Genomic DNA, 14,044 nt, shown 5'->3' with positions numbered 1-14,044 from the left:
GTTTAGCCTATATCTTATATATACACTATATTTCCAAATATATTGGGTCACCTGACCTTTCCTTCTATATGTGGTTCTTTTCCAAACTGTTACCACAAAGCTGAAGGCACTCAATTGTACAGGACGTCTTTAGATGGCGCTATAATAAAATTTTGCATTCACTTGAACTTGGAAACCCAAAACCTGTTCCAGCATGGCGATGCCCCTGTGCACAAAGTGAGCTCCTTGAAGATCTGGTTGACATGCTTTGGAGAGAAAGATCTTGCTGCTATAGAGCTCTGATCTCATCCCCGACTGAACACCTTTGGGATGAATGTGAATGCTGACTGCACCCCAGGTCTCCTCCCCTACATCAGTACCTGCCTTTTATAATATCCTTGTGGCTGATGAACAGAAATATCCATTAGCACACTTCAAAATCTAGTGGAACATCACCCCAAAAGAGTGGAGGGAATTAGATGTGCAAATTAGGACTAAGTCACATACTGTGCTTATGACTAGGTGACCCAATACTTTTGGAAATATAGTGTACATGCTTTTTCAGGTAATGGTCAAATTATTGGACCAACAATGGATTATTGGATTATTATTGGTGAAGTTTTTTTTTTTTTTAAACTTTTATTTCGAACAAGTCTGATTTTTTTTTTTAAGCCAGAAGTTAAACTCCATCAATTTTTCCTCAAAAGAAAAGAGAAAAAATAAGAATTTGGTACTGTTCATCAACAACTTAACAGTAAAGCTGCTGTAACACAAGCGTTAATAGGAACTCAATTCCCAGCTGCAATATCCCACAACATTAAAAATAACTGTAAACAGATTAAAAAAAAAAAAAAAAAGCTACAGCTGACATTATTTAATAAATAAAAATGTTGGGGAATGCTGGAATATTGCTGTAGTATAAGAGAAACACCACCTTGAAAGAGAAAGTTCTTAAATATTATGTAAAACTGATGTTCCTCCAAGTAAAAAAAAATATATGCATACAAATGCATTTTTTATGTATAAAATATTGCTGTTTATTTTACAGCAATATGAACCATTTTCGTCTTGGACCCCAATATAATCACTGAGTTGCCTCAACTTCACATGATTTCATCATCTCTCTTGTATGGTTAGTTTTTTTCCTTCTGAAATTACAGCAGAATGTTCAGAGCAGCGCAGATCCACTGCATTGAAATACTGCGTGCTCGACTCGATTCGAGTCTGAAACAATGCAAGGGATCCTGGACCCCACCCCTATCAGGACTCTGGGTCATGTGACTCTGCCAGGCTGCCATGGACAGCGAATTTTCAGTCACTGGAATGTTCGTTACTTTTTCTCTGGACTGGTCCTGTGCATCTCGCCGCCTCTCTACCCCGGGGACAAGCGGCGTGTCCGGGTCTCGTCTCTGAGTCGGAGCTGTGGGGGTCAAAGTATGCGGTTTCCGCACAGGGTGAAGCGATCGATCTCCAGCAGGTCTTTGTTTGGCGTTCTGTGTTTGAGCTCGGTGCAGTGAGGAGTCGCGCCGCTGTCCTCCTCTGCTTTAAAGGGAATCTCTTGAGCTGACTGGCTGGTTTCCATGGCGACAGGGTTCGGGGTTGGGGAGGGGGGCTGTGGTGTGAGTGGAGTAGGTTGCTTGGTGATGGAAGTGAAGAAGGGGGTGGGACGCTGGGCTTTTGGCTTTTCTGAGAAGAGAGAGGGAAATAAAAATAGAACATACACAACATATACACAGTAATTATGGTTCGAACTGTAACATCTTTGCTACCTGACGGAGGAGGAGATGTGGCATGGCTGGGTGTTCTAGGGCACTTTTTCGGCGCTGGAGTTTTGGGTTTATCGAACAGCTTCTCCTCCATGTTGGCCTCTTTAACGTAGTGACAGGATTTCCCGAGCAGAACGATACTGTTCAACACCTTCAGTGTGATCATTCTGCGCAAAAAACAGTGTCGGATTAGCCCCGTGCTCACGTCAAACCAGCATTTACCGTCTTTGCCAAGTTACCCAAGGTAGAAGAGCAGCAGACTGACGGACGCGAGTGCTCCCTGGATCTTCACCGAGCTCATCACCACTCGGATCAGCTGCGAGAGACAAAGAGATGACGCAGTAGAAACGAAGCACTGTGTAATGATTCGCTTTGACTCGAAGTATATAATGGTGAGCCTCACCAGAACCGCCAGAGGCAGTGGGATGAAGCCCATTCTCCTGGCCACTGAGTCACTGTAGTCTGTGTACGCCTGTACAAATGAGCAGCTTTATAAGCACAAACTGCAGTAAAACAGCAGCAAATAGATCTGGGATCAGTACTAACAGACACTCACATACTGCTGCCGGCTGCTGACCAGCTCCAAGGCCAAGCTGGCTTTGTATTCACTGTACACCTGGGAAGACACGAAGATAAAGCTGATTCAAGGGACACAACCAAATGCTTGTATCAACATGATTTTGGATTCAATATAACGTTTAAATCGGATGGTAAATGTGACCACTGTGTGCAGGAACTTGAGGATTGTAGTCTGCATACAGAAGCAGTAAATCTATTCAGATTTGAAAAAATGCTGTCGCAAAGCTAATAAACATAAGGACAAACTGTCCAAAGTTGTTTTTTGAGTTATTTTAGCTGCTCGTTTGACCAGGGCTGAAGATATCGGCTCCCGAGGAGGGCAAGAGACTTCTCTAGATTTCATAGTTCTATTTAAAATCTAGTGAACTGATCTAAAAGAAGGTGCTTAATACTTGTCACATGAACAATACAGCACAGTGAAATTCTTCCTTCACATATCTTGGTGTTAGGAAGCTGATGTCGGAGCGTAGGGGCAACAGTGTTACAGTGCCCCTGGAGCACAGAGGGTTAAGGGCCTTGCTCAAGGGCCCTCCAAGAGCAGCAGCTTGGTGACACCGGGGCTTGAATCCCAGACATTCTGATCACTAACCCAGAGCCTTAACACTACTGAGTTACTGAGTAACAATACGTGGACAAACACTAAACTAGAAAGTACCAATAAGAGTCTCTGTAGTTAAATATTGCAATTTTTTGTACATTTTGGCAATTTTTATTTTTCATCTCAATTTCAACTGTGTTTTTGATGTCAATTGTGATGATGTGTATTGGCGTATGACGGGAAAATGGCTCATCTGGATGTAAACTTTGCTCACGTCTGCTGTAATGTCGTTGAATTTGGTGATAAACGCGTGCTTCACGACGTCCACAGTCACTTCCGAGGCCACCACCATGATGACGTCTGGAAGCAGAACCCACAGGTGATCTGAAACAAACAAACAAAAAAATCATTAAGGTTAACGCGAGAGGCTTCAATATCCAGAAATCATGAAGTTTTATTGCACGTGAGTGTGATCAGATTTTAATAACGATTATAAGAGTGATCGCGAGATACATTATTATTGGTTTAGTGTTGGATTCCGTGTGGGAGCTGTTACTGTGGAAACAATAGTGTACCAGATAATTAGATTTATTTTCATGAAATAATTGTATTTTATTGACATCACCAATCCAGCCAATCAGATTTAAGCAGTTAAATATCCAATAATAATAATAATAAAAACTAAAATGTGTATTGGCGTATGACGGGAAAACGGCTCATCTGGATGAACACCTGACATTTCTAGCCATATCTGGTTCTTCCATAATTGTAAAGGATGTCTTTGGATTTTCCCTTCACTTGAACTAGAAGACCAAAACCTGTTCAAGACATTTTCTCTCCACTGCTTTTCTCTCTACTCATCTTGAGGCTGCACCAGCTCCAGTTGTGTCCCACCTCATGAAGATTACGGACCAAAGAGTAGTTGCCGACCCACCCAAACCTTTTTTTGTCCATATAGTGTATATAAAATATAAATGAAGCTGTGACCTCAACACTAAACACACAAAATTCTGCACAGTCCAGACTTGATTTCAGATAAGAAACGATTACATGTCCAGACCTGACTTCCAGGAGAACTGCTCCATGTTCCTCAGACACACAATCAGCAGCAGGATACAGTTGGTGAAGCGTTCCTTGATGTCTGCAGACCAGAGAGCATGAAAAAGCCATCAGTAACCTCATACCACGGCTATAAAAAAATCATTAGGAGCCGAGTGACTTTTACATATAAATATCACAAATATATTCAATATTGTTTTGCAAAAAAAAAAAAAAAGTATTCAGTGAAATAGTAGTACGAGTAAAATTGTCTGCTCAGGGACATAAATGAAGTTTTATAAAAAGGTTTTTCTAAAAAATAATCTCCCTCTGAATAATTTTAAATAGATGTTTTTGATAATAAATTTGCCTTCGAACTAAAAAATTTTCCTCAGTTATTAATAGAGGTTGAGGCACTGATAGTTACAGATAGTTTTTCCGGCTTCTGGGTCACTGTCATTACGAGAGCGGCCTCTAGAGGCGGATCACTGATGCCACATGCTGGTTGTTTTTACATGCGAGACTGCGCGCTGTACAGAGAGCACTATGATATTAATTATTTATAATTTATTAATTATATAATTATTAACTCATTTTCATATTGTATTTTCATGATTCAGTACTGTTTTTTTTTTTTTTGTAATAAAGTTCAGTACCAATTTTTACAAACCAACCAAGCTATCGATAAAATCCACTATACGACCTCTACAACAAACTGTGTGCTGTGTGAAATAAAACACTGGTCAGTCTGAGGAGTACGTTCAGTGACATACAACCACGACACACCACAAGGTGCCACAGTAGATCATCTCTGCCTGCGGCCATCAACAGCTACTCCACTGCATAGATGTTAAAGTTGTATTTATAGATTTTCAACCAAACCAAAATTTCACTGTTTCACTGTTCTTCTCACGTGTTTACGAGAAGAACAGTTAAATGGGAACATTGGAAGGGGAAATTGCAGGCAGCAGTGAATAGAAGCTGATTGCAGCACATCTCTTATTGGAGCTGGAGGAGGAAGAGAGAGAGAGAGAGAGAGAGAGAGAGAGAGAGAGAGAGAGAGAGACTCTCTGACCCGTACACAGCCTGTCAGCACCAATGTGTGTGTTATTGCTGCTTTGATGTATCTGACATTTCACACACACGACTGAGACTCAGGATTAGAGATGGGCATCTCTATAATTTGGAGCAAAAAGACATGATTTCTAACGATGTCTAAAAGTAATTTTATTACTGCTAAACTTTAGTACTGCAGATTACAAATGCCTATAAGGAAGTGCACACAAAGCACATTTTTAAAAGAGATTTCCTCAGCATACCAGAGCACATCATATTTGAAACAGCAGGAGCTTAGGAGCACAACAGAATGTAATTTAGTATCGCTAGCAATTACACTAACGTATCTATTGCCTACTTCACCTGATCCACCGTAGTGAAGGGCAAGAAATCCTTTTATATAAATTCAGCGACACCCCATCTTTAGCGAAGGCCCCAAAATGCTTTAAAATTTTGAGCTTTGAAAGTGAGAAGAAGAATGGTTTATTCGCTATTTGACAGAAAGCTGGTGTAGATGATGAAGAACAGGGGAGATCTGCTCGGTGGAGGAGGTTCTCGTAATTAAACGGGCAACTGAATTCTGGACCAATTAAAGTTTATGAAGGAGTTTGTGAGGAAACCCGAACAGAAGAGAGTTTCTATATTTAATGCGTGAGGTAACTAAAGCATGTACAAGAACAGCTGTCGAAACGGGATGTGAGGAACGGATGAAGACGGCTGATGTCATGAAGATGGACGCACGCAGACCGAGTAATATCATTCACATGCTTTTACAAAACACAATGTACTATCAATGACGATGCCCAGACTTTTAACCTGAGAAGATGAGGAGATTATAGAATTATCAATTAAAAGTAAGAGAATATTTAAAAACTGATGTGTCCCTAATAACTACTAGGACTAACTAAAGCCTTATTACATAATGAATGTTGCGTTCACCATGCAGGATAGACGTCTAGATGTTTAACATACGGTTATTCATTATAAATCTGGCATCCGGATCGGATTGAATTGAACGCACTTACCGCTGTTCGACATCTGAAAGAGGTTATTTTTCTCAAACTTTTTAAAGACACTTCCTTTGATCTCCACGAACTGAAACAAATAAAAGAATACAAGAGGGAATATAAACTCTCGCAGCATCACTGTAACTGCTCTGTAATCAGTTCTGATTGGCTGAGCAACAGTTGTTCAGGTCGAATGCAAGAGTCTGATTGGTCAGAAGGTGTGCGTTCTTTCAGCAGAACAGCAAAATGAGTTCTGGCTGCAACAAACTGATAAACCATTGTTTCTATAGTAACAGAAAGAGACAGCGAGAGAGAGAGAGAAAGAAAGCGAGAGAGAGTGACAGACAGAGCAATAGAGAGAGAGAGAGAGAGAGACAGACGGAAAGAGACAGATTGACAGACAGAGCAATAGAGAGAGAGAGAGAGAGAGAGAGAGAGACAGAAAGGGGGACAGATAGAGAGAGAACGAGACAGACAGAGAAAGAGAGAGAGAGACAGACGGAAAGAGACAGATTGACAGACAGAGCAATAGAGAGAGAGCAATAAAGAGAGACACACACACAGGCAAAAACAGAGAGAGAGAGAGAGAGAGAGAGCGAAAGACTGACACACACACACACACACACACACACGGAGACAGAAAGAGACAGAAATGGGGACATATAGAGAGAGACAAAAAGAGAGAGAGAGAGAGAGAGAGAGAGAGAGAGAGAGAGAGAGAGAGATGAGACAATCTAGCTAGTGATACACACGTGTGTGTGTTCTGTCTCGATTTAATACACAAATACAGTTTTCAGACAGTGTTCGGATGTTGAATTTTGAAAGTGTTTCGACTTTCGATAAAATTGTAGCACATTGTAGAGAATCTGATTATTGGCTGAATGAGTCACATGACTTGTAGTTATTAATAGTCTATAGACATTTTGTGGGCTGTAAAATCTCCAACGTGGACTTTCCAAACAAACTGTTACTCTCGCAATGTGTGTGTGTGTGTGTGTGTGTGTGTGTGTGTGTGTGTGTGTGTGTGTGTTCTCACATTGTTGGACATCATGATGGTCAGCAGAGACTTGTTGTGGGAGTTGAAGGCCACGTTTAACGTAGACGCCTGGACCATGATGAGGATGGCATGCAGAACTGCACCGACTGTTCAGGAAAACAACTTCCACAAGAAAACATCAACAACACAATCATTCACTGCTGCACATTAAAAGGATACAGACATAAAAAACAGCCATGATGAAATGTGGAATGACTCCAATGTGAGATCTTTTCCTGGGCTTTGGCTCCGTTGCCGTCCAGTACAGAGCGTCTAGAATGTCCTGGCCGAAGGAGGAGATGAGACGATCTGCCACCTGAGGGAATAAAACGGCTTTTAAATACATATTTGGGCTCGTTGTAAAGAGAAATTAGAAGCTGCTGTAATCTCCGATACCATTTTCTTTTGTTAATTTCTTTGCAACGGGGTGCATTTTTACGTAGGCTTCAGTTTTATCCACTATAATTTGACCAGCATGTGAAAAGCCAGTTCGGAGACGCTACAACACAACTCAACTCCACCAGCGTTAGAGGAGATAATGAGGTGGTGATGGAGGAATGAGGAATTATTAGTTTAGCGCCCCCTGCTGTGGCTTCCTGTAGCATTAACAAATATTACATAATTTTTTTATTGTGGTTTATTTTTTGTTAAACAGTGAATGTTTAGCATTCGAGGTGCGACATTAAAAATATTTTGTCGATCGAACCGTAGACGACTTCCTGTCTGCTTCCCGCACCTTGACCTGCGACTAGCTAATATTGAGGATATACTATGACAAATAAAAATAAAGAAAAATCTCTGATGAAAACTGAGAGATTAATTCTGGACATATTTATTCCCTTTATGCTGGCCTGCCTTTAAGCCCGGCTGCAGCAAGCTGAGCAGAGCAAATTGAACTTCATACAGTAGGAAAAAGTTTTACAGACAGAGAAGAATAAAATAATCAGGGCATCTATTCCACAACGCCGCTCTCCCGTTTTCAGGTGACACTCCCATGAATTGCCAGGAATTAAAAAAAAAAGGTATAAATTGCTAACATATTGCGAAAAACAATAGAAATCACACGAGTGCCACCTAGTGGTGCAACCAGGCAACTACATTACATCTGAATAAACAACAAATTGTGTTATTTTAAAGGTCAAAAATGTTTTGTGGCTTCAGGCAAATTAGATTTGATGGGCAAGGGGACAAGAATTAGTGTTTGGTCGCAAAGGTTGCGGGCAGCTGTTAAAAGAGGAACCGACTGAAAATCTAAGTGAACGGTTGTCCTTATGGGCATTTTATATTTTGGCAAAAATTTGATTTTCACAGATGACTTGTGCAAAGTCTGACCAAGGAGAAAAAGCTGATCTAGAAATATAGATGTAATAAGATTCAAGATGTCTTTAAGCAGTTTATATTGCCAAATGAACAGAAGTCTGACAACATCAAAGCATCCGAAAGATTGTGTAACAATCAGAGCAGATCACTCTACAGTATAAAGTCACGAATGCCCCCCCCCCACCTCCATTCTGATTGGCTGGGAAAAATGTAATTGAATAAGTGGCGGAATTGGTGTTAACAGTTACCACCACTACAACGGCACAACAACAGACTTTTTGTGCAGACACATATAATACGTCAAAAAAGAAAAAAAAAATTGCGCTACTTTTCAGTTGAAGGGCAGCAGCATCGAGCTACAAGACAATGTTTGAGGAAAAAGCGCAGAACCCCCCCCCGAATTGAACATCCTGCAAGAACATCTGACTGAACATTACTGATCCCCTGCTGTAAATATTCTCCGCTGTGAATTGCCACGTCTGCTGCTGTCGTTGGAGAAAATGGTTTTTCACAGCGGGTCACACATTAAACACGCTCGTCTTCTTCCATTAACATTCACTACCTCACATTCTACGACTGCTGATCTGACTACTGAAGCTGACACTCGTTTCTTCCATCCCGAGTATGCTTTAATGTGGTTTGTGCTCTTAGGCTACCTTTTGCCTAACTTACAGACTGCTCCAGATAGAACAAATCCAAAAACTAATTAATAAATCAGTAAAAAAAAAGAACAAATCCAAAAACAAATTAACAAATCAGAAAACAAATGAACATCCTCCATCATTCCTATTACGGTAAGGTCATTCGCCCTCTGGGCTGGACGTTGTAGCCATTGCTTACCTCCAGCATGTTGTAGATGATGTAGAGTTTAATGACGGACTGTCCTCGGATTAGGTGGTACATCATGGCGTAATCCACGTAGTGCATCATGGAGCAGCACAGCACCATGATCAGGCCCTTCAGCAGGTCACACACCTGGGATGGCTGCAGAAACCGTGAGCTGCTGAGAACACAAACACACACACACACACACACACACACACACACACACACACACACACACACACACACAAATGTTATATACACTGTGTAGACATAACATTTATTAACAGGGTCGGTCCATCTTCAGTAGTCCAATACAGGTTGCTTGATAATTATTTTGCATGACTACCTTATTACCTGTCTGGACAGCTGTCTGTCTGTCAGTCTGTCAGTCTGTCAAAAAGTGCACTTTCTTCTAGGTTTCTACAGGTTTTACAAAGTCCAATTTAAACTTTAAGAATATAAAGAATTCAATTTAATACTTATGTCACAACATCAAAGACACACAAATTCGTTGTTAGCAACTGTAAGAAGCATTTTCATGCGCGTCAGAGGCAGCGTTTACATGGACATCGGTAGAATGTTTAAAATGATTCAAAACCTAGAACAGCCAAAACTTTTCTGAATTTTTTTTAGACTTTTTAAACCCTGTTTTTTGTCCCCATCGAATGAAGTCTCAAACCTAAAACGTTCAGCATGCACAATATTATTTTTATTAAAGAAATAATAAAAAAATAATAATAATAATTAAGACTGAGACTCAATATAAATTTGACCCTAAAAGTGGTACAGTCTTGAGCATTACATCAGGACCTAAATACAATATTAAATGTAAATATAAAGAATGTAAAAAAAAAAAATAAAAAAAAAAATAATAATAATAATAATTAAATATATATATATATATATATATATATATATATATATATATATATATATATATATGTGTGTGTGTGTGTGTGTGTGTGTGTGTGTGTATATATATATAATTTTTTTTATTTTTTTATTTTTTTTTTACATTCTTTATATTTACATTAAACATAGAATTTAGGTCCTGATGTAATGCTCAAGACTGTACCACTTTTAGGGTATATATATATATATATATATACAGTGAGGAAAATAAGTATTTGAACACTCTGCTATTTTGCAAGTTCTCCCACTTAAAAATCATGCAGGGGTCTGAAATTGTCATCGTAGGTGCATGTCCACTGTGAGAGACATAATCTAAAAAAAAAATCCAGAAATCACAAAGTATGATTTTTTTTACTATTTATTTGTATGATACAGCTGCAAATAAGTATTTGAACACCTGAGAAAGTCATTGTTAATATTTGTTTGTTTGCAATTACAGAGGTCAAACGTTTCCTGTAGTTTTTCACCAGGTTTGCACACACTGCAGGAGGGATTTTGGCCCACTCCTCCACACAGATCTTCTCTAGATCAGTCAGGTTTCTGGCCTGTCACTGAGAAACACGGAGTTTGAGCTCCCTCCAAAGATTCTCTATTGGGTTTAGGTCTGGAGACTGGCTAGGCCACACCAGAACCTTGATATGCTTCTTACAGAGCCACTCCCTGGTTATCCTGGCTGTGTGCTTCGGGTCATTGTCATGTTGGAAGACCCAGCCTCGACCCATCTTCAATGCTTTAACTGAGGGAAGGAGGTTGTTCCCCAAAATCTCGCAATACATGGCCCTGGTCATCCTCTCCATAATACAGTGCAGTCGCCCTGTCCCATGTGCAGAAAAACACCCCCAAAGCATGATGCTACCACCCCCATGCTTCACAGTAGGGATGGTGTTCTTGGGATGGTACTCATCAGTCTTCTTCCTTCAAACACGTTTAGTGGAATTATGACCCAAAAGTTCTATTTTGGTCTCATTTGACCACATGACTTTCTCCCATGACTTCTCTGGATCATCCAAATGGTCATTGGCAAACTTAAGACGTGCCTGGACATGTGCTGGTTTTAACAGGGGAACCTTCCGTGCCATGCATGATTTCAAACCATGACATCTTAGTGTATTACCAACAGTAACCTTGAAACGGTGGTCCCAGCTCTTTTCAGGTCATTGACCAGCTCCTCCCGTGTAGTTCTGGGCTGATTTCTCACTTTCCTTAGAATCATTGAGACCCCACGAGGTGAGATCTTGCATGGAGCCCCAGTCCGAGGGAGATTGACAGTCATGTTTAGCTTCTTCCATTTTCTGATGATTGCTCCAACAGTGGACCTTTTTTCACCAAGCTGCTTGGCAATTTCCCCGTAGCCCTTTCCAGCCTTGTGGAGGTGTACAATTTTGTCTCTAGTGTCTTTGGACAGCTCTTTGGTCTTGGCCATATTAGTAGTTGGATTCTTACTGATTGTATGGGGTGGACAGGTGTCTTTATGCAGCTAACGACCTCAAACAGGTGCATCTAATTTAGGATAATAAATGTAGTGGAGGTGGACATTTTAAAGGCAGACTAACAGGTCTTTGAGGGTCAGAATTCTAGCTGATAGACAGGTGTTCAAATACTTATTTGCAGCTGTATCATACAAATAAATTGTTAAAAAATCATACATTGTGATTTCTGGATTTTTTTTTTTAGATTATGTCTTTCACAGTGGACATGCACCTATGATAATTTCAGACCCCTCCATGATTTCTAAGTTGGAGAACTTGCAAAATAGCAGGGTGTTCAAATACTTATTTTCCTCACTGTATATATATATATATATATATATATATATATATATATATATATATATATATATATATATATATATATATATATATATACACACACAAAAATTTTGTGTATATTTTCCACTGTAGACTGTAATGCGCTCTAGAAATCAGCTTTTGCTCCAAGGAAACTGAAACTGAGGTTTCTGGTAAATGCTGTGTAACCAAAATCACTTTACAATGATTGGATCACTAGAGATGGACTGACCCAACGTCATCCATCACATTTTTTTTTATTTTTTTACATATGCAGGTGTGTTTGTACGATAAATGACACACAGAAAGTCGCACAGAACACGATCCTCATGCAGATGACACTCGGATGCTTCTGTAGTGAACAGACAGACAGTATGTTAAGAAAACAGAAGGAGCTTAAAGGAACTTCAATAGACGGGCTTTACTGCATGGGCTCATTACCACCTCCAGAAATCATATCTTTAAACACAGTTCACCATGTCATCCACAAAAGCTGGTTAAACCTCTATCGTGCAAAAAAGTCGTCACGTCCTCCGGACTAAAGAGGAGAGGGACCATTCAGCTCAGTTCAAAATCCTGCCTTTCTGATAGTATGAGAATGCATTAGTGCCTGTGGAATGGGCAGCTTGCCGAACTGGAAAGGGTCCATCAATGCTGAATGGTATATGCAGGTTTTAGTGTAGCAAATGTTTCAATCCAGACGATGTCTATTTCCAAGAATAGCCTTGCATATTTCAGCAGGAAAATCAATGCTGAAGCGCATACTGCATCTATGGCAACAGCATGGCTTCGTAGTACTGAACTGGCCTGCCTGCATCTTGACATTTTACCAATTAAAAGCATTTCACGCATCTTGAAACGAAACCCAGGACCGTTGAGAAATCAGGCAAACATTGGACAACGATCCCCTCCCAAAACTTTAGCAACTGTTTTCCAGTTTTCAGACATTTACAGACTGTTGTTTAAATATGATGTGATGGTACACTGTTAAACGTGGGCCTGGTTCAACTTTTTCAAAACGTGATGCTGCAATCAATTTTAAAATTGACTTTTTCATTGAAAGAGAACATATGTATGTTCTATCGTGAATAAAATATGGGTTGATGGGATTTAGAAATCATCACAATCTTTTTTTATGTACATTTTACACAGCAACTGTTTTGGAATTGGGGTTGTACTTCGGAGAATGAAAAATTGAACAAAAATCTAAGCAAACTGTCCAGAGAATGATCAGATGAAGGGACGAAGGATTGAATGAATGAATTTATGGTTGATCATGGCATCCTACCTGCTCCTTCTGCAGTAGGGGCACACATGTGCCCTGAGAAAGAATATAACGAGAAAAAAAAAAAAAGATGGCATATTAGAGCTCACATGTACAAAATTAAATACTTTCGAATAAAATACGATATCTGGAAGAGCAATTAGTTATTACTGATTTTTTTTTAATCTATTTTATAAACTGCAAGTTGAACAATTTGGGACTAAAGTATAGCTATAAGAGTGTTTGAGGAAAAAGTAAAGCCTCTGTGCTCTTGTGTATGTGTGTGTATGTATATATATATATATATATTATATATATACCCGAGGCCACAGCAGGGGATGGTCAGCAGTCTGAGGAAGGCAAGCAGGGTTCGGAGGGGCAGTAGAGTGAACACGTAGAGGAACGCGTCGAGGCACAGGAAGCAGCCGAACATCATGAGCTGCGTGAGAGAGATGAAGAGAGATCTTCCTGTCAGGACGCTTTACCTTAAACACGCTCAAAGTTACAACAGAGTCAAATTCACTTGGAAACACGCATACAGGGTTACAAAGTTAGAACCGATAGAACCGCATCATGTAGTCAGCTTCATGATGCACTTGCACATTATAAAAGCATTACTCGTTGCCTCAACTGTGTAATCCCATGCCGGAAAAAGATCACGCATCCATAAAGCATGGGAGTCTTGTGCAATTTTATTGAATGCCACGTAGTTAGAAAACTTCACACTTGCGTCTCAAGTCCTGTCTGTGTTCTGTAAACTTACCGTGTGTGAGCTTTCAGTCTCCGAATGACTATCGTGAAACTACAGTGTTCATTACAATGAGTGATGAAACACTGAGGCATGACCTCAGATTGTGTGTGTGTGTGTGTGTGTGTGTGTGTGTGTGTGTGTGTGTGTGTGTGAGAGAAACAGATAATGGAACGGGGTGTTCGCACC

General features: G+C 40.0%; 1 protein-coding gene across 3 annotated transcripts in view; it reads right to left on the bottom strand.

Annotated features, from left to right (window-relative positions):
- Nucleotides 1-598: 598 nt before the first annotated feature.
- tapt1a (transmembrane anterior posterior transformation 1a) overlaps nucleotides 599-14,044 on the bottom strand; it is a 16,539-nt gene continuing 3,093 nt past the window's right edge. Inside the window, exons 2-15 of one of the 3 annotated variants that reach the window (XM_083560612.1) lie at nucleotide 14,044; nucleotides 13,428-13,546; nucleotides 13,132-13,164; nucleotides 9,160-9,319; nucleotides 7,180-7,315; nucleotides 7,000-7,097; nucleotides 5,982-6,051; nucleotides 3,923-4,003; nucleotides 3,137-3,246; nucleotides 2,302-2,361; nucleotides 2,149-2,217; nucleotides 1,985-2,061; nucleotides 1,749-1,912; nucleotides 599-1,665 (exon numbers count right to left, since the gene is read on the bottom strand). The exon at nucleotide 14,044 is cut by the window's right edge and continues 148 nt beyond it. In XM_083560612.1, the coding sequence (XP_083416738.1) occupies nucleotides 1,409-1,665; nucleotides 1,749-1,912; nucleotides 1,985-2,061; nucleotides 2,149-2,217; nucleotides 2,302-2,361; nucleotides 3,137-3,246; nucleotides 3,923-4,003; nucleotides 5,982-6,051; nucleotides 7,000-7,097; nucleotides 7,180-7,315; nucleotides 9,160-9,319; nucleotides 13,132-13,164; nucleotides 13,428-13,546; nucleotide 14,044 (1,435 nt within the window). In that variant the 3' untranslated portion in view covers nucleotides 599-1,408. Of the gene's footprint in view, nucleotides 1,666-1,748; nucleotides 1,913-1,984; nucleotides 2,062-2,148; nucleotides 2,218-2,301; nucleotides 2,362-3,136; nucleotides 3,247-3,922; nucleotides 4,004-5,981; nucleotides 6,052-6,999; nucleotides 7,098-7,179; nucleotides 7,316-9,159; nucleotides 9,323-13,131; nucleotides 13,165-13,427; nucleotides 13,547-14,043 lie in introns of all 3 variants that reach the window. The other 2 variants (XM_083560614.1, XM_083560613.1) reach the window with 2 other exon arrangements.

Source organism: Silurus aristotelis (genome assembly GCF_946808225.1).
Source record: "Silurus aristotelis genome assembly, chromosome: 14".
Classification (NCBI taxonomy): Eukaryota; Metazoa; Chordata; class Actinopteri; order Siluriformes; family Siluridae; genus Silurus; species Silurus aristotelis.
The sequence above is the reverse complement of the archived record's forward strand: the minus strand, read 5'-3'. Positions and strand labels throughout refer to the sequence as shown.